General features: G+C 41.7%; 3 protein-coding genes across 3 annotated transcripts; all 3 read left to right on the top strand.

The window, feature by feature from the left end:
* The first annotated feature begins 392 nt into the window (after positions 1 to 392).
* On the top strand, positions 393 to 6,845 carry gal3st1a (galactose-3-O-sulfotransferase 1a). Its single transcript, XM_037098863.1, has 3 exons — positions 393 to 888; positions 2,918 to 3,068; positions 3,738 to 6,845. The coding sequence occupies exons 1-3, from the start codon at positions 879 to 881 to the stop codon at positions 4,882 to 4,884; spliced, it is 1,308 nt and encodes a 435-aa protein (XP_036954758.1). The 5' UTR covers positions 393 to 878; the 3' UTR covers positions 4,885 to 6,845.
* A 942-nt stretch (positions 6,846 to 7,787) lies between these two features.
* lztr1 (leucine-zipper-like transcription regulator 1) lies at positions 7,788 to 15,919 on the top strand. Its single transcript, XM_037098862.1, has 19 exons — positions 7,788 to 8,451; positions 8,547 to 8,609; positions 8,687 to 8,743; positions 8,835 to 8,914; positions 9,029 to 9,137; positions 9,432 to 9,515; positions 10,165 to 10,222; positions 10,336 to 10,475; positions 10,559 to 10,760; positions 10,903 to 11,013; positions 11,151 to 11,243; positions 11,334 to 11,429; positions 11,585 to 11,774; positions 11,865 to 12,034; positions 12,232 to 12,515; positions 12,646 to 12,795; positions 13,426 to 13,531; positions 13,669 to 13,749; positions 15,060 to 15,919. Exons 1-19 carry the CDS (start codon positions 8,300 to 8,302, stop codon positions 15,174 to 15,176), a joined length of 2,343 nt encoding a protein of 780 aa, XP_036954757.1. The 5' UTR covers positions 7,788 to 8,299; the 3' UTR covers positions 15,177 to 15,919.
* Positions 15,920 to 18,004: 2,085 nt separating this feature from the next.
* Positions 18,005 to 18,894, top strand: si:dkey-98f17.3 (uncharacterized protein LOC793143 homolog). Its single transcript, XM_037098966.1, has one exon. It carries the CDS (start codon positions 18,005 to 18,007, stop codon positions 18,659 to 18,661), a length of 657 nt encoding a protein of 218 aa, XP_036954861.1. The 3' UTR covers positions 18,662 to 18,894.
* The last annotated feature ends 734 nt before the right edge of the window (positions 18,895 to 19,628 follow it).

Consider the following 19,628-nt stretch of genomic DNA (forward strand, 5'->3'; position numbering starts at 1 on the left):
GAGTTTACTGTGTGTCATCGCCTACAGGACCCAGAGTTAGAATATTCACAGATTAATAAAATGCAAACATTGTAGGAAAAGACTGGGAGGACAAAGACCGACCACTTATAAACTGAAAACAATATAATCTCAATAATTTATACAGCATAAATGCATCAAATTCCAGGCTGCTCGGTATGTAAAGAAAATGGTGTATTTATTTATTTATTTGCTTTAAAATATGTATTTCCTCCTACAGCATCTATAGACACTAATGCTACATAAGCATTTCAAACAATACAGACACAGAGACGTCTTGATCAAGTGGTACAATTAGAGCCTTTGTGCTGCTTCTGCATTTTCTTTTTTTTATGCTGTTTTCCACCCCTCCTATCAGCTTGCAGCTCAGACTCCAGTGTCTACACTCAATAGCCCTCTGTATGTAGACACAGAATAGGGACTGTACAGCCTCTCTCCTCCCTGCCTCCCTTCCCTTCTCTCCTTTTTTTTTTTTTTTTTTACTCTCACTGACAAGTGCATATCCCCTGACAGAGACCCTGACGTCACAGGTGGCTAAATGAGCCTCCCTCCAGTGCTTTATTCAGCAAGATCAGTTTTTGGAGTTGGAAGTTGAGGTGGGGGTGGGCGGTGGCAGGTGGCCTGAGGCATCAGGTGTGCTTGCAGAGAGAAAGAGGAGAAGAGGAGCCGCAACCAGATGAATGAGCTCCGTAGCCGTGGACATGTGATAAGGGGAGCGCGGGACTGTGCTGGTTCTATAACAGCATGTGTTATGTCAAGATCAGACATAAGAAGAGCTGCAGGAGGGAGATCGTGGATGCAAAGGAAGGAACACGATGCTGCTGGACAAGAAACACGGCCTTTAGTTTCTCTTTTCATTCATGAATGAAGGTAAGAAATCCTCCTCCCTGTGCTTTATAATATTGATAATAGTCTTTATCACTAAATGTTAGAAGATTGTTAGACTTACCAACACCCTCAGCTATGTAATCAACTGTGTTTACTCTGTTAAACAGTGTTACTCCAGAACAATACGTCTTTGGACTCAGTGCAGCCATACAAAACACAGGCTAATCATTTCCAGGCTAAATGTGAGCCTTAAATTTGACTGTGGGAACTCCTTATGTTTGAAAGCTGAGAGTATTTCAGGACAATAGATGAGGCTACACTATTATACATCCCAAAATGTCATGCTCTGAGGTTATATGGTTATATTTCGGTGGGGAAACTTGAGCAGACAAGCATATAAACAAGCTTTAAAAGGTTTGGAGGTTATTTCATACAGCAGAAAAACAGTAATGTCACTTACAATTCACTCTATTTGCAGACCGAACTGTTCCACCTTCTCCTCAAATGTCTCCCAACACAGGGGCTTCTGATGGCAGAGAGAAAGCCCTCTCACATGCCACCATAATAATAGCCCCTTCACAGAGTCCAGACAAAGAGCAGAAATGACCGTGTTTGGAGAGTAAATGCTCTGATGATAAGACCGAAACTAAAGCATAACTCTGTGGTTCATAGGACCGAGACACACACAGTAACTCAAGCCAACATGAAGTCTCTCAAGCCTCAACCCAAAGCTGGACTAAATCCAAAAATGAATAATAAATGACACACTGGATACCAAAAATACAGACGCCAAACTTAAGACTAGACTGGGATTTAAAACCAGCTATCATAGTCACAGTGCGTCATGGACTCATTTAATATCCAGAGTGTGATTCACAAACATGATCATAGAGATGTAAGTTGTCTAACTTCACGTGTTAACTCGAACAGAAGAGGAGGGAAAGTGTCCCAAACACAATTTCACACCATTTAAATAAGTCATATATTTGAAAAATCTAACTGCATTACCATAATATGATATATAACTTACAAGATAGAAGAAAGAATTGTGACTGGTATGAGTTGATGTGTTGCATCAGATCAGTATTTAAAAATGAAGACAAACAAACATTTGCATCCCTCCATCACATGATACACAATTTAGGGATGTGTCACAAACCTGGATGAATAATTTTGTTTTTACAGATTTTTTACTAAAATTAATGTATTAACAGATTTTAACTCTTGTCCCTGATGCGAAACGTACAGTTTTCATCCCAGTTTATATATAAACATACATACAAAAAAATATTACACAAACTTATGACTGTTTCACAACGGCGATAAAATACAAGCCGTCTAACGGTGTTGACCTACATGTGGGTTCAGTACATCTCAGATTCTGGTCTGTATTGGGGTCACATTGGGTCACATAATGCTGCAACTTACAGGTGGTGAGCATTACTTTGTGTCTCGTGTAGCTGAGTCAGCAGGTAGCTCGTCTTACTGCAGTCTGCAGGGGGGGAATACAATATCACTTTCCACAATAATGCATTATTTACTTAATGGAGCAGCTGAGTAACATGGGGTTCATCATTTCAGGTTGTAAGTATGTCATTTTGTAGCTCACCGTACCATTTAACTCCACCGTATGTTTAAGATGTTTATGAAGTCGACAGCCAAGTGAAATGATGTTCAGTGTGGAACCGATGACAGCACTGCACTTCACACAAGAAATTACAGTTTTTGGAGCTGCCATTAGTGGATCACTTTAAGTTGTTTCTCCCAAATAACAGGGAGCGCGACAGCATCTAGTGCAAACGAAATGTAAATCCAGTCCTTTCCTCTCAGTCTTTTCTTCTCACTGAAAAAATAAATCAAACATCATGAAGTTATTTAAATGTGCCCACTCCATTAGAAATCAGAGAACAACAATTGAAACTACTCCTTAATCTCTCTTAAGTAACCGTGTTAATAAATGATTCAGAGTGTTGTACTTGTGCCTTTTAAAAGTCCAGAACCAACATCTGGGCAGCCAGTCAGTAAATTAATACTCCGATGTTTGATGATTATCTTATGTGTTTTTTTAAAGGTGGTCCTTCATTCTGCTGGACCATGGCTGGCAAGAAAGGGAGGCAGTGGAGGTCTATGTGCAAAGGCCTGGTCCTGGGTACCCTCCTGACCAGCTGCATGATCCTGCTTTACTGCCTCTCCACCCCACAGGTCCACTTTAGTCTGCCTGAGTAAGACTCATCACACTGGTGCACACAAACATACTGTACCATATCCAACACATTTCAGTCATTATTGTTACATTATTTATGTAAAAATGCAACATTTTTCTGGTTTCGCCTTCTCAGTTGTGCTGCTTTTCTTTATCTTTTGTGACCTAGTTGTATTTTATGTATCTTGAGCATCTTAAATCAAAATATAGGCAAGAGAACAAAATGAACAAGGTCATGAGTAACACATACAGCATCTAGCAGCACAAGTTCCAGTTAAATATTAAGTAGCTCATATTCTGCTTTTGGGGGTTTTATTGTGTTAGGTCGATTTTTATATTTTCATTATAAAATATATACACTCCATTCAGTCAGCAGGCACACATATCTTACTGCTGTGTTATTTTAGATCACACTACCTCGCTTTGCATGACCCGCCCTACTCTGCCTCTGATCTGCCTCTAGCTTAAACGAAGCATTCAAGACACCGTGTGAAAAGACCTGAAAACCTGAAAAGTAGCATCATATGACCTCTTTAAAGTAAATATCCAGTTTCGAAAGGAGTGTTTCCCCACTGTAATTTGTATAAGAGGGTATGAAGGAACAGGAAAAGATGTAAAGTGAAGCGTGAGTGTAAATCTAACCAGAACAGTCCAGACTTTCATCATGTGATTGTTTTACTCTCTGTAGGGTCCCAGTGCCTTACTCATGTGCCCACCGCCCGTCCCAGATCCACCCTAAACCAGCCACAAACAGCTCACAACAAACCACCGGCCAGACCTGCACTCCGAAAGTGGATATCATGTTCATGAAGACCCACAAAACAGCCAGCAGCACCTTCCTCAACATCCTTTTCCGCTTTGGCGAGAAGCACCGGCTCAAATTTGCCTTCCCTGACAGCAGAAATGACTTCTTCTATCCCTCTCTCTTCCAGCGCTCCCAGGTTAAAGACTACAGACCTGGAATGTGCTTCAATGTTATCTGTAATCACATGCGCTTCAACGCACCTGAGGTGGCCAAGCTGCTTCCTATGGACACCTCCTACATCACCATCCTAAGAGACCCCGCAGAGCTTTTTGAGTCCTCCTTCCACTACTTTGGCCGGCTGGTGCCTTTTACCTGGAAGATACCAGGTGATGACAAGCTGACTGAATTTCTGCGTGACCCTCATTACTACTTTGACGCCGGCTTCAACTCTTTCTACCTCAAGAATCTGCTGTTCTTTGACTTTGGACAGGACAACACTCTGGAGCTGGATGATCCGCGGGTGGAGGAGGGAGTGAAGTTCATAGCTGACCGTTTTCAGCTGGTCATGTTGGTGGAGTACTTTGAGGAATCACTCATCCTGCTGAAGGATGCCCTCTGCTGGGAGATGGACGACTTGCTCTTCTTCAAACTCAACGCCCGCAAGGGATCCACTGTGTCCAAACTGACCCCTGAGCTGAGGGCCAGGGCGCTTGAGTGGAACGCTATAGACTGGAAGCTATACCAGCATTTCAACAAGACTTTCTGGAGGAAAGTGGATGCCTACGGACTGAAGCGGATGGCTGAGGATGTGGCAGAGCTCAGGAGAAGGAACGCGGAGATGGCATCCATCTGCATTGAGGGGGGTCGTGCTGTAGAGGCTGGCAGCATCCAAGAGACGGCCATGCAGCCCTGGCAGCCAATCGGGGAGAAGTCCATCATGGGTTATAACCTGAAGAAGAATGTGGACAAGGCGCATCGGAAGTTGTGCCGTAAGATGTTGACGCCGGAGCTTCAGTACTTAACAGAACTCGGGGTCAACCTGTGGATCACCAGGCTGTGGGGCCATGTCCGAGACATCATTAACTGGTGACTAGACTTGTGAGCGAGAGGGGCCAATTCAACTCCGACAGACTGTATTAAAAGATGTCTGACTGTGCGGCTGATAGCGTGAAAGGTTCAAGGTTTCTGTCAATCCTATGACTCATTTTGTTGAAGTATCCACGTTGACTTGTTTGCATTGTGCGCTGTCATGTATCTGATGGGTGCTTGAGAAAAAAAAAAACACTTTAAACCTCACAATCTAAGAATACTGAACAAGTTTACCAGAAGCAAATGAGTCTGAGTATTGTTGTCTATGTGAGCTGATGGTGTTGATGAGTGAACCAGCAAGGTTAGAACTGGTTTTATAAGCCCTTTAATGGAATACAGAAAAAAAGTTGCCATCCCTGCCAAGTTTTTAAGGTTGCTTGAAGAATAAATGGGACTTAACCCTGACATAGTGTCGATGTTCACCCTCTTAAGTTGAAATACTTAATTTCTTAAAATGTGAATCCTGACTAAAGGCTCAAACACACATGTGAAGATAGTGAATGTAAGTGTTACGTCCAACTCTACTGCAATGGAGGACAAAATCAGACCTTATTTAAAGGTGCACAATGCAACTTTATTATGGATCTATGAACAAACAAAGGCGGAGCTCATGACTTAAGGAAGAGGTTTACCATCCACGTCTAAAGGGCGCCACACACCGCCCAGACTCGAACCAACAGCCAGCTGCCTTTTTCCAGCCACTCCGTCGCCTCTCATCTGACCCGTTCGGCAGAAAATTTGCATTGAACATACCGCTTCGCCGTGCTGCCAACAAGGAAATGACGAAACCGAGTGCATCAAAAAACAAAGCGTACGCAGTATTCCACTCCTCCCACACACCACACTGATTCGCCAACACACCGCCAATCAGAATGGTCATACAGCTAGCACACAACCAATCAGAGAATCCAATGGCTCAGACCGCCAACAGCCAACCTTCTCAGACTTCGCAAGTTCCAATGCAGCTGAACACACCAAACAGTTTTGTTCACGAACTCGTCCGAGTCTCCCAAAATGCTTCAGACTGCCAGCGGTTGGCCCGGTATGTTTCAGGCTTTACACCTCCCGAGCATGGGATGTACTTTCAATATGTGTGAACAGTGTGTGTATTTTGAGTTTTGTTGAAGTGAGACCAAAGAGAGCCAATCGCCCGCCAGAGTTCCTACAGTTCAAGAATCGAGGTATGAAAAAAGTTGCATAGTGCCCCTTTAAGAAGAAACAGGTGATTGTATACGGACCTTTTTAGACATTTTCATGTCGTACCAGGGAAAGCAAAGGTGCAACTAAAAACATTAACAACCGCTCCTCTTCCAACTTCTGCAAATCAAATGTAGTGATTATCTGCTTTTCCTGACAAGACATGAAAAAGGTCTGATAAATAATATGCATGATATGAAATGAATTAAACAAGAAAGTTCAGCACTGTGCAATCAAGAGGAAACATAATTTTCTAACTCACACTTTTACAGAATATTCTATATATGAGTTTTCTCCTTTTAGTTTTTCAATTTTAAAAATCTCCTGATGTCACAACGTCGAGCCTAACAGCTTTCACCCTGGCCAGGTGTTTTGGTAGGCACACTGATGAACCAGTGGGACTTTGGTGCATAGTGAGCCAAAAATAATAATCATTGTCAGCAACGTGAGGTGAATCCTATTGGGAAAGGCACTATGACAATGACTTACAGTGTTAAACACCAGCTGCATGTGTTGTTTACACAGCGTCATTATCTTAATTAAACTGAGAAATATCTTCCTGTTCATGCCACGTATCTCTTGTTTATTTCTTAATTTGTGTCCATTCACCTTTATATTAATCTATGTTGTGTTTCTATGCTTTTTATAATTTCTCTATTTATGTTTATGTTTATGATTCTGTCATTAATTCATTTCTGTGATTTACTGATTTTGTCCTCCATGCACATCCCTATCTATTCAGTTCTTTTGGAAATGTATGATAATCTTATTATCCCCACAATAAAGTGAAAGTTATCCATAATATTGAATGTTTGAAATGTTCTGTCTGATTCATAAAAGTGACAGCTTCCTCTGTGTCTGAGACTGTTTATTAACCCTTATTACAAATGTATAGGTAGCAAGACTGTCCCTAGTTTATTATATATTTTTGAATACGTTAAAAATGACATTTTCTATTATTATTCAGGTAAACAATCCTCCTTACCACTAAAAGTATCCTAATCAGAGACAAGATAACAATTTTAAAAAAGCCCCACATACTTCCAGTAATGCACATTATATATACATCAAACATGTGCACACACACACAGAAAGATACATAAACACATTTATATTATTACATGCATACTACATATAGAAAATATTACTTTCAGTACCACTTTATCATAAAACACATTGCATAAAGTGTTTATAAGTTACAGGCAGTTATAAACCATTATTCAGAAAGACAGTGAAAAACCCCTCCGGCTAGTTTACGTGCAGCTTAATTGCACCAGACCAAATAACATGTAGACGTGACACATTTTAGTTATTGTTGTTAAGTCACAGTCACATTTAAAATTCTGTCTGATGGCTTATTAGAAAATAAGAAAATAACACGACTCTTATTACATATACAACACTTTTTTTTTTTTTCTACTGTGTGATGCAACACAAGACAAGCGAGTGCAAATTGGAGACAAGAAGACATGAGCTTAAGACCTAATGGGAGGGAGCTTGTTCGTTTAGGTGGGCGGTCAATTAATACATTTTTTTTAATTATTTTTTTTTTTATTTTTTTTTATGCAACCTGAGGTACGTGAAGCCCCGAAGCTCTACACTCCGTACAGTAGGTGGCGGCATGCACCTTTACACCTTGGTTTACGGTTTAAACTTGAGTTAAACTAGAAGAAGAAGAAGAAGAAGAAGAAGAAGAAGAAGAAGAAGAAGACCGTCTCGCGCTCGGGGGCGTGGCTGTCTGAACGTGCTCTGTGATGACAGCACTGTTGTTTTGCTAGTGTAACTTCAGTTGTGAGGCTAATACCTTCACAACATAATCCCTGCCGCTAACTCGTTTAGTCACCACACTCACTAGCTTAATTACTTCGCCGTATAAAGGAGATGTTTTAGTCTAACATTAGTAACTATCCGTTAACTTACTATTCGCTGTGACTGTTGTTTGTCGTTCAGCGGTGGCTCAAAGATAGCTAGCTAGCTAGCTAGCCGGAGCTAGTCAGTGTTCGTTTTTAGCATCGCTAGTAGCTAAAAGTTAGCAGGAAGTTTATAATCCTCTACCGTAGATAAAGCGGATTTTAGCTCTACCTACATAGGTGTAAACCGTGTCAGAAACACTGATTTATCTCTCACACTGGAGGATTGACTTAACGATGGCGCTAGCTGTGGACGCCCCTGCAGATGAGTGGCCTTGAGGAATGACTTAGCTGGATGAGTTAGCAACAATGTCCTGCAAATCAACCAAAGTGGCCCCGAGTGTTGATTTCGACCACAGTTGCTCCGACAGCGTGGAATATTTGACTCTCAACTTTGGCCCCTTTGAGACTGTCCATCGTTGGAGAAGGCTGCCTCCGTGTGATGAGTTTGTCGGCGCAAGGTAACATGTTGACAGATGAGAAGATGCAGCTTCATCTGACTTCACTGCATGTTTACAGTCTGCACTTATCCTGAACTTAATTTGCTCTGTTTTAGGCGCAGTAAACACACTGTTGTGGCATACAGGGATGCCATTTACGTGTTTGGGGGAGACAATGGGTGAGTAGTACTGAATCTCTCCTTTACATTTACTGTACTCTACATCACCTTCATGTATGTTTCCTGTCACCCAATAGGAAGAACATGTTGAACGACCTGCTCCGCTTTGATGTGAAGGACTGCTCATGGTGTCGGTATGATTACAGCAATGTTCAATAAATTAGCAAATTAAAGATCTATAGACTTCGCAGTCTGATTTATTGGCTGTGTATCATTTCACCTCAGAGCCTTCACCACTGGAAGTCCACCTGCTCCCAGATATCACCACTCAGCTGTTGTCTATGGCAGCAGCATGTTTGTTTTTGGTAACTTTTCTAAGATTATATTCTTCGTTATCAAGTATTTATTACACCCATTTTAACTCCATTAACTCCCATTGTATCAACTGTGACTTTAATGCATGATTTAATATTTTTCAGGTGGCTACACTGGTGACATCTACTCCAACTCAAACCTGAAAAACAAAAATGACCTCTTTGAGTACAAGTTTGCAACAGGGCAGTGGACTGAGTGGAAAGTGGATGGGAGGTAATGTATTCTTAAGATGTGCTATTGTTTCTATGGATGATTATTATACAAAGTGTTTTAATGACACAGGCAAAAAAACAGTCCCCTCAAACACTATTTTTGTTTTTACTACTTTGGGGTAGATCATTTAAAAGGCACATACACAGAAGTATTGAACTGTGTCTTTTTGCAACTGGAAACAGAACTATTTTTGGATGTGTTGGGGCATAAAATCAATACAATGAATCTGTGAAAACAGAAAGCTCAGCGAGCACGCTATCAGAATGAAACTGCTGTCCGTTGTCTCTGTTCCAGCTTGCCAGTGGCCAGGTCTGCACATGGAGCCACAGTCTATAGTGATAAACTCTGGATATTTGCTGGCTACGATGGAAATGCCAGGTATGTTTGATTTTTTCCACTTTTGTAACAATGGGCACATTGTTATGTCTCCATAGCTGTGACTGGAGGCTGAAGAAGTGTGTGAAGCAACCATGTTTTTAAATTCCCCCCTCTAGCTTCTTTGCAACAAATCCATATTTGAGACTTTGTAGTCCTCCTCATTTGGATTTCTGATATTGAGCTTCAGGTGTTTGTTTTTTGCAACATGGTACAAAGATTCTTATCAGTGCTCTGTAGTCCTCAGTACAAAACAAAGACACATGCAACAAGGGAGAGAGCCAAGCACATTATGGAGTGTTCAAATAAAGGGACACGGAGAATACATTTAAAATGGAGCTCCTCCAACTACTCACTCTGTTTCTGGATGTGTTCCCTCAGGTCTTGATGGAGAGTGCTTTTAAATTAAAGCTTCATATCATTCGGTTAACAAACAGAATCACCGCAGGCACTTATTGTTCATTTTCTCTCAGTCTGTGATGCCAACACGTAATCTCTTCCGCCTACCTTTCTGTCTGCGTATGCCCTGCCTCTAAACGATGAGTAATGAAATGAGCAGTTAGCAAAACTGTTTAGCCAGTCACCACTTTCAATTCAAGCCGCTTCTGTGTTGCTTACGTATAATAACAAGAACAATTTTCACCATGTTCAGGTTGAATGACATGTGGACCATCAGTCTGCAGGATCGAGAACATGCTTGTTGGGAGGAGGCCAGTATAATACATTTCATTATACTATAACCAGAACAACATTGAGATTATCATACACACAAACAGTGTCCTGTATGTGTTAACATCGCTGCCTCTACCTTTGTGTCCATCAGATCGATCAGAGTGGTGAGATTCCTCCATCTTGCTGCAACTTCCCTGTAGCCGTATGCAGGGACAAGATGTTCGTCTTTTCTGGTCAGAGTGGAGCCAAGATCACCAACAACCTCTTCCAGTTTGAGTTCAAGGGACACATGTGAGTTCACTTCCCCCTTTGTTTGTGCTGACGACTGACCTCAGTGACACTTCCTGGTCCTAATCATAACGTCATCTTCTCAGGTGGACACGCATCCCAACCGAACACTTACTGCGAGGCTCCCCTCCGCCTCCACAGAGACGTTACGGCCACACAATGGTTGCCTTCGACCGCCACTTGTATGTATTTGGAGGTGCTGCTGATAACACACTGCCCAATGAACTGCACTGCTACGATGTGGATTCTCAGACCTGGGAGGTGATCCACCCCAGTCTGGACAGTGAGGTATGAAAAATAGTGTTTTGAGTTCAGCCTCTCCTCACTGAACATTTCAGGGGACATTCTGCATTTATTTCCTAAAATATGTCAATAAAATCTTCATTTGTAAATAAGTAAAGTTGAATTTGCTCTGTCCCTGTCTCCTCAGATGCCCAGTGGGAGACTCTTCCACGCTGCTGCCGTGATTCAAGACGCCATGTACATCTTTGGAGGAACTGTTGACAACAATGTGCGCAGTGGGGAGATGTACAGATTCCAGGTTAGTGTCAAACACATTATACAAGCACTGCGGTTTAAAGTCTTTATTGTCTCAAGAAAACATTATACACTTGGTATACTTAAATTTGTTTGGGAGTTTGTTTTCTTATATATATATATATAATCTTCCTCTTTTAGTTCTCCTGCTACCCAAAGTGTACTCTCCATGAGGACTATGGCAAACTGTGGGAGAATCGTCAGTTCTGTGATGTGGAGTTTATTCTGGGCGAGGTGGGTTTGATCTTTATGTGTTATGTGTAGGATTTCACGTAACTGAGGTGATTTTTCCATCTATTTGACTCCTTGGTTTGTTGTTTGCAGAGGGAGGAGAGAGTCTTGGGGCATATTGCCATAGTGACTGCACGATGTCAGTGGCTGCGGAAGAAAATCCTGCAGGCTTGGGATAGGCAGAGACAGGTGAGAGCCATGCAGCACAAGTGCACCTCATTCCCACTGTGACAATAGGAAACAACTAACGAGTAAAGAAGCGTTGTTGTAACAGTAGGAGGTCACTGCTATAGAGGAACCTCAGCTGGAATGTTAAACAAAGTTGTTACATAATCTTTGTGCAGAAGGCAAAACAGGAGAGCAGCGAGGAGAGTGATGAAGGGGCAGCTGGAGGCCCGAGGGATATCCCAGCAGGCAACAGGCCATCAGGAACACAGCCGCTGCTAGAGGTAGCCATCAGGGAAGCGGAGGCCCAGCCTTTTGAAGTCTTGATGCAGTTCCTCTACACAGACAAGATCCAGTACCCACGCAGAGGTACGTCGGACCTCATTGTTTCACTGTTTGTCAGTTTTAAACCTGCAGAAAACTCATCACTCATGTTCTTTTCCTCTCTTTTCTCTGTAGGTCATGTCCAGGATGTTCTTCTGATCATGGATGTTTACAAACTGGCACTTAGTTTTAAGCTTTCCCGCCTGGAGCAGCTGTGTGTGCAGTACATTGAGGCATCTGTCGACCTGCAGAACGTTCTCAGTGTTTGTGAAAATGCCAACAAGCTGCAACTGGACCAGCTCAAGGTATGTCTGGATCTCTGTGGGAGAGTAATTCTGTTCTTTACTGCCCTCCTGTGGTTGGTTCAGGATGTCTTCAGCACAGTAAATGTTTACTTTAATTTGTTCTGCAGCTTTGTGTGTTGCATTAAAAACAGGGATTGATGAGGAAAGAGAGATATTTGATTGTGATATCATTGTTAACCAATTATTTCTTTCTCTAGGAACATTGCCTTAATTTTGTGGTGAAGGAGTCGCACTTTAACCAGGTGATCATGACGAAGGAGTTTGAACATCTGTCCACCCCGCTGATTGTTGAGATAGTGAGACGAAAGCAGCAGCCTCCACCCAGGATTTACTCAGACCAGCCTGTGGACATCGGGACCTCCCTGGTCCAGGACATGAAGGCTTACCTGGAGGGAGGCGGGCTGGAGTTCTGCGACATTATCCTGCTGTTAGATGGACACCCACGACCAGCTCACAAAGCCATACTGGCAGCCAGATCCAGGTAGAGACAACACAGGTTTATGATCTTGAAAACATTTCTGGAAGGTGATTGTGTTCTCATTATAACACTTGGAGACATTTTGGTCCATTTCAGCTCATTGATATGTCTTTTTTTTTTTTTTACTCTTCAGTTACTTTGAGGCGATGTTTCGCTCCTTCATGCCCGAGGATGGTCAGGTTAATATCTCCATCGGTGAGATGGTTCCAAGTAAGCAGGCCTTTGAGTCCATGCTGCGTTATATCTACTATGGTGACGTCAACATGCCCCCAGAGGATTCGCTGTATCCTTCTCAAGTTCAGACTGCTTTGTAATTATTCATCAGATTAAGTATTAAGTATTTCACAGGCAGAGTCCCAACTATTGTGACATCTTATCAACATTTTATGCAAATTTAATGAAAAGAAATTATAAATGAGGCCACATCCTTTGATGAAGGCAGCCTCTGAAATGGGACACAGCTTCTGCTCTTCTCATCCGTTGAGCCATAACGTAAGAATTTGACTGACAGAGAAGTGGTGGAATTAAAATGGGATGAGAAAGTTGAAACCACAGTGTGATAAGCTGAGACCCTGTCAATCAAGGCGAACACACTCAAAATATAATTATCTCATAACTTTGAGGTGTTCGCTTCTGTTGAGACCCGAACTGTCAGTTAAGGTAAAAGTCATTTCATTGGACATTTTTGTTACAGCAACACTTTTTTAACTTTTGACTTTCAGAACTGTCTGTTGCCGTCTTTACATCCTGTGTAATAGTTGCTTACGCTATCCTTTGTGCAAAGTTTAAAGTGACTATAAAAGTGCTCAAAATATGCCTAATTTGGTTTTTCAGCAAATTGAAAACCACACAAGTTTTCACTGGCATGTAGCCAATGAACAGTTTTTGTCACCTCCTTAACCTGTGATGATAGCTATCTGTTTGCTGCACCATATTACTACGGGTTCTCCAACAACAGGCTGCAGGCTTACTGTAAGCAGAACCTGGAGATGAACGTCACTGTGGAGAATGTCTTGCAGGTATTTATGTATTTACCCAGGGGGGGAGAAGTGACCTAATTTTACAGTGTTGGCTCATACTTGAAGACTTTCTAAATGCTGCACGAATCATTTCCACACTCACTTCTCTCCCTCAATATTTTGATCCCCCTCTTTAGATTCTGGAGGCGGCCGATAAGACCCAGGCTCTGGACATGAAGAAGCACTGCCTGCACATTATTGTCCACCAGTTCATTAAGGTGGGTGGGCTTGTATCCGGAGCCTTTGGGGTTTGCTGCCCACTCACTGCAGCTGAGCTAACCCTCTAGGCATGTCTTCTTTGCGGGGGACTGACACCTTTGGCCTTCTAGTGGATCGCCCTCCATCTCCTGCGTGGAGAGGAGACTGTTTACAGGCCGGCCGGCTGTACAAGCACCTCATCACATAACGATGAGGGTCAAAGTGCCACTCTGATTATTGTTTGTTATTCAAAGAAACAGCGAAGTGCTCAATTTTCACCCTCCTCCACTGGAGTGTTGCTAGTGTTTTTGTTTAGCTTCTTTCTGTTTATCTTCATTTTTCATGCATGAGCAATCGAGGGCTGCTTATTCCTCATTTTACTCTGTTCAACTCATTGGCTGTGTTCCGAATCGCATACTAATGTTCTATCACGTCAAATTGAGTATGTAATTTAATTCAGCTGTATTTTAGTGTATGTAAGACGAGCCCAGATTTATATATATATATATATATATATATATATATATATATATATATATATATATATATATATATATATATATATATATATATATATATATATATATATATATATATATATGAAATAGATTAACAAGAACTTCTGAGTAGGCAAGATGAGTTTACACATACACAACTGAAGTCTCCTCAAACTGTCTGATGGTGGACTTTTATATAATATGTCATCACTAACTTCTGATAATTTTTCAGTTAAGAAATTAGATGCATAGATTATTGAGGCCAGTGATAATACTGATAAAAGGGTGTGAAATATGTCAGAGATTGATGTATGAGTTAATTCACTTATATACACTGGATATATACATGAACACATTTGATCTCTTAAATGTGGTTCAAACACAAAGATACGTACGTGATTGAGGCAGACATCTTTATATCTGTGATCGGCAAATATCGGCAATTGATATCTTGTTTAGATTTTGAATATTGGCAGTTTTAAAATGATAGCAAATAGAAAATCTGCTCATTGTCATTTTCAGAGTTTCGTAGTTTCACAAGTGCCTGCAGGATGCGCTACTTTGCTGCCGTCCACTCGTTTATATACTCAATTGAACACTTCAAAATAAAATTCCACGTCCTGTTTGTTCAGGACAACACTAGGCTACGGAAGCTGCACAGGAGTGGCCTCAAAGAATCCAAGTAATTACATACTTAGTTATACCTAATTAGTGTCCAATACATGCTGGTTGTTTATGCAGTTGGCAGTATGTTAGTATGCGATTCCAAACACGGCCATTGTCTTAAATTATGGCTCATCCTTTTCATTTTTTGCTCTCCTCCCCTCCCAAAGGTATCCAAGCTCCCCAACCTGCGGTCTCTCAGCCAGCTGCTGCTTTTGGACATCATTGAGTCTCTAGCCACACACATATCAGACAAACAGTGTGCTGAGATGGGCTCCGACATTTAGGATGACGCAGAGAGCCGAGGGACCTTCTCTCCTCTCGCAGAAGCCATACATCTCCGCTCCACCTACTTCTTAGTCATTCCTTCGTCCCCAGTACTTTTTCTTTTGCGTTGGACCTGGCATGTCTCGACTCTCTTTTATCCACGCAGTATCGAATTGTTCTCATCTCTCACTCTGCACCTGAGTGAGAAGTGAAATCAGTGAAAGATTCAAGCTCAGTTTTAATGTTAAATGGTCCAAAAGTTCCCCTTTTTTATGTTTAGTTTGTCTTTTATTTATTTGGAGAACACAGGAGGAAAATGTCTGTAAGGTTTTTATTCTGCTCAGTATTGACTCGGACAGTAAAGAAATGTTCATGTGCTGCCCTCAGCTGTCTCTTTTTTAATCGTGTGCTCAGATTCTTAAATTACGCTGTAGAGCTGATTATTTATACCTGTATTCATCACTCATATTACTCTCAGCGCTTTACACACTTAACATGCCTGGATTAAATGTACAAGGAATCAGAATCATTATATGATAATAATCAGAAAGTACGTCTGTCTTCAAGCTCTTTGTCTTGTTTAAATGTTACAAATCTTTGTAAGACTAATCACCTCTTACCATTACTAACAGACAAGGTCTCTTTATCCGTACAATATAGCAATGTGTATTTAGTGACACATCAGTATGCTGTTATTAAATATATATATACACCCAGGTGGGTTTCATGTATTTAAAGCCTTAATAAATCTTATACAAAATGCGTCATGTTGCTCTGAGTCTCTGTCTCCGATCCACCAAGCGGTCTGAACTCTTCATGAAGTCTCACATAAAAGATTCTCACCTTCTCAAAGCTCCCAATGAGGCTTTTAAGCTGTCTGCTGGAGTAAACCACCTCATTCTGTAATTAAAGATTTGGCACAACAATCATTTGGCGGCTGTCCATAAACGCTTCAAGTGTGCCAGAAGTTTGGAGAGCTTTCCTTTAAAGGATTGCTCGAGTGATAGTGGACCCTCCTGTAGCTTTCAGACCCAACTTACCTTTAAATTATCACACACAGCTGCTCGACTCAGCTTTTTTTATTAAAACTTTTATTAAAAATTTATAAGCATGTGTAAAAAAAGAGTATTCACATCAGTGTACCAGCATAAATGTGAACTTCTCACACAAACACCTGTCATAAACTAAAGCCTTTGTAACTTATACACCATGTGAGAGAAGCTGAAGGTTAAAATCTTGACCTTTCATCAAATTAGCCGCACGTCCTTCAGAGGTTTCAGTTTCCACAGATCTATAGATGATAAGGTGGGACAATGCTCCTCAGTTCGAGGGAGTGGATTCCTCCAGCTTGTGAGATGTTTTGCACCTACAAAGATTTTTATGAAGTGAAGAGAGCGAGATTGAATTATAACAGGATGAATCTTTGACATGCCCAGCCCTAAACAGTCAGACTACATTATATGTCTTAAAGGATACGTTAATAAACCCAAAAATGAAGATTCTGGTATCTAGTCCCATGCAGATGGAAAGTCAGCTGAGGTTTCATAGTTCACAAAACATTTCTGGAGCTTCACAGCAAAAAAATCTTTGCAGCTTTCTCCTAAACAAGTGAAGTAGATGAAGACTTGTTAAACCATAAACTGGCCGTAAAGTCCAGAGGTTCCTAATTGTTGCTGCTAAGCTGAAAGTGAAAATAAAGTCTTTTCAAATCAGTTTGAGATCACAGGGCCTCTGGACACTCGGATTAGGCTACACAAGCTGTATTGGGTTGTTTAATATCTATCTTTTTGAAGTTGTTTAGGAGAATGCTGCAACGCTGTTTCGCTGTAAAGCTCCAGAAACTTCAACCTGCTTTCCACTGGGGTAACCAGACAAATGGGGATGCAGGAGAAGAAATTTAGATTTTAGATTTTTTGTTATGCGACAAGGGGTAAAAGTTGTGGTTGCAGATTACAACCAACTAAATATCCTGTTCCCTGAGGTTGCCACTAAAACAGCAATAAGAAAGAAAGAAACTTCACCCAACCTTCCATCAGCAGGGAGAGTAGATGACTGAATTTAGTTTTTTTTTGGGTGAACTGCTCCTTTATATAAAATGGACAGATTGTTAGGAAATTGCTGCATGTTGTGAATGAGTGAGGCATTTTAAGTTGTTTGGAGCATTTTGTAATCGGGACTGAGAAATAAAAGGCTGACCTAAATGCTGAGGCGCAGCATTGAAGTTTCTGTGAGCTGCCAGTTGTACTGCAGGATCTGTGAAAACTCTCGGTGGAATTCACAAAGTGTTGGACTCTTTTGGACTCTCTTGTAAGCACCGTTGCAGGGAGCACAAAGTGCTATTCATTGTCAGGATACTCGAGCCACTTGGCAAATCAAAAGCTCCTCGTTCGATTTCCTCAGAGTGGGAATGTCTTCACTGAAATTCATCCAAAATAACAACAACTTTTTAAAAAGATGGGCTACATTTTACAGCCGCAGAGAAACAGGCCATTATAGTTGGTAGCTTTTTGATTCTGCTTCTGTTTTTGTGCGCGCCCCCTCATGTGCAGCTCGCTCATGTTTCATTCATTTGAGTCCACTTGTGTGCACACTGCCCAGAATCCCGTCAGACGTATCTGGTTTCATGTAAAAACAGAGTTCATTGTTCACTGTGATGATATTGAGCACTGAAACAAAACAGTACGTCTGTTGTCGTGCAGCAGTCACGGATTATCTCCCACTTCTCAGGTGCAGGAGTGGGCCGGCCCAAGTTGGTCCTGATACCTCAGCGGGCGGGACGAGCTTCAGAGCCATTCTGGATCTGGGACCTGAGCGAGACTGGAGCCAGACAGCACAGCAGAGGGCAAAGATGGTTTTTCTAACACCTAAAATCATGCAGAGAACCGCACTCTTTGTGACGTTCGGGGGTTTTGTCACATCTCTGATCACGACCTTTCTCCCATTCTGGAAGACGATGAACTCGGACCTGAACGAGGTGGAGAACTGGTTCTCTGGACTGTGGCACATGTGCCTCTACACAGAGGAGGTGGGAATTCAGTGCAAAGCCTACGACTCCATCATGGCACTTCCGATGGACCTGCAGATCTCCAGGGTGCTCATGTCGGTGTCCATAGGCACGGGAGGCTTAGCTCTGGTGGCTGTCCTCCCAGGACTGGAGGGGGTGGATGTGTGCCTGGGGCAGCCTGGCCTGAAGAGGCGGCTCCTCATCCTGGGCGGGGTGCTGTCCTGGGTGTCAGGGCTGACCACTCTGGCCCCCGTCTCTATCGTGGCCTACACAACTGTGGTGGAGTTCTGGGACGAGGGTTTTCCAGATGTGATGCCACGCTGGGAGTATGGAGAGGCGATGTTCTCCGGGTGGTTTGGAGGTTTGGCTCTGGTCATCGGAGGGACTCTCTTCTTCATCGCTGTGTGCATGTCAGACTTCGACCAGAGGCCGCCGAGCGTGCCGGGCAGCCCGCAGGTGAAGCGGAGGACGAAGCACTACCTGAAGACGGAGGTGTTATAGAGCAGACGGAGGCCTGAAACACTCCTGTGACTCTATTTCTGTGACAAGACTCTGAGATTATATGAATACAGTTCATCTTTTATAAGTCAAACTGTTCTCTGATTATGGTTAACAGAAAGATTATTTTCACAAACTGTTGAAGTAATGTGAGATTTAACCAGCTGTAGTAGTTTTTAATTCTCCACAGAGGACAGATGGACCGGGAGGTTTTATTTTCCAGTAAACACGCGACTACCGACCATAAAAGAGTAGAAATACCATCATAGAATAATAAATCACAATTTTGTGATTTGAAGTTGTATTTGCTGTGAATTCCTCTTTGTGATTTCGATTTTAGAGGTTAGAGGTTTGTTTTGAGGAAGAAACATATCAATAATTACATTTCAATAACTCAATAAACAAACTGACCTTTGACATAACAATTTCTTTCTGTTTCACTGTGTTTATATGTGGCGGACCCTGCCACTTTTTCTAGCTTCAAACTGTGTTTTCTTCTGAGAACAGCTTCTTTATTCACTCATGGACCAAATGAATTTCCCTGAGTTTGTGTTATTATCTCATTAATATTGTTAATATTAAAATTCTGGGTTTGAATTTCTTCTCCAAAACTACACAGCGTCCCTTTAAAGAAATGTTTTATGTCTAAACAAACCAAATAAACAAACTGTCTTTGTTTCCATGACTGAATAAACTGAAGAAACAAACCGAACTGTTTTACTTTGTTTATATGTGGCGGACCCTGCCACCTTTTCTCGCTTCAAACAGTGTTTTCTTCTGCGAACCGCTTGTTTATTGGTTATGGAACACAAAAATAATTCTGATTTTGTATTATTACCTCATTAACACATCATCATTTTTTTTCTGTGCCCCTTTAAACTCACTGTGGCTCCTAAATACATTCCAACAAATTTAGTTTGAAATTGATCAAAAACAGAAACCTAACTGCTAAATGCTACAAACACAGTTG

Source organism: Acanthopagrus latus, chromosome 5 (assembly GCF_904848185.1).
Source record: "Acanthopagrus latus isolate v.2019 chromosome 5, fAcaLat1.1, whole genome shotgun sequence".
NCBI lineage: Eukaryota > Metazoa > Chordata > Actinopteri > Spariformes > Sparidae > Acanthopagrus > Acanthopagrus latus.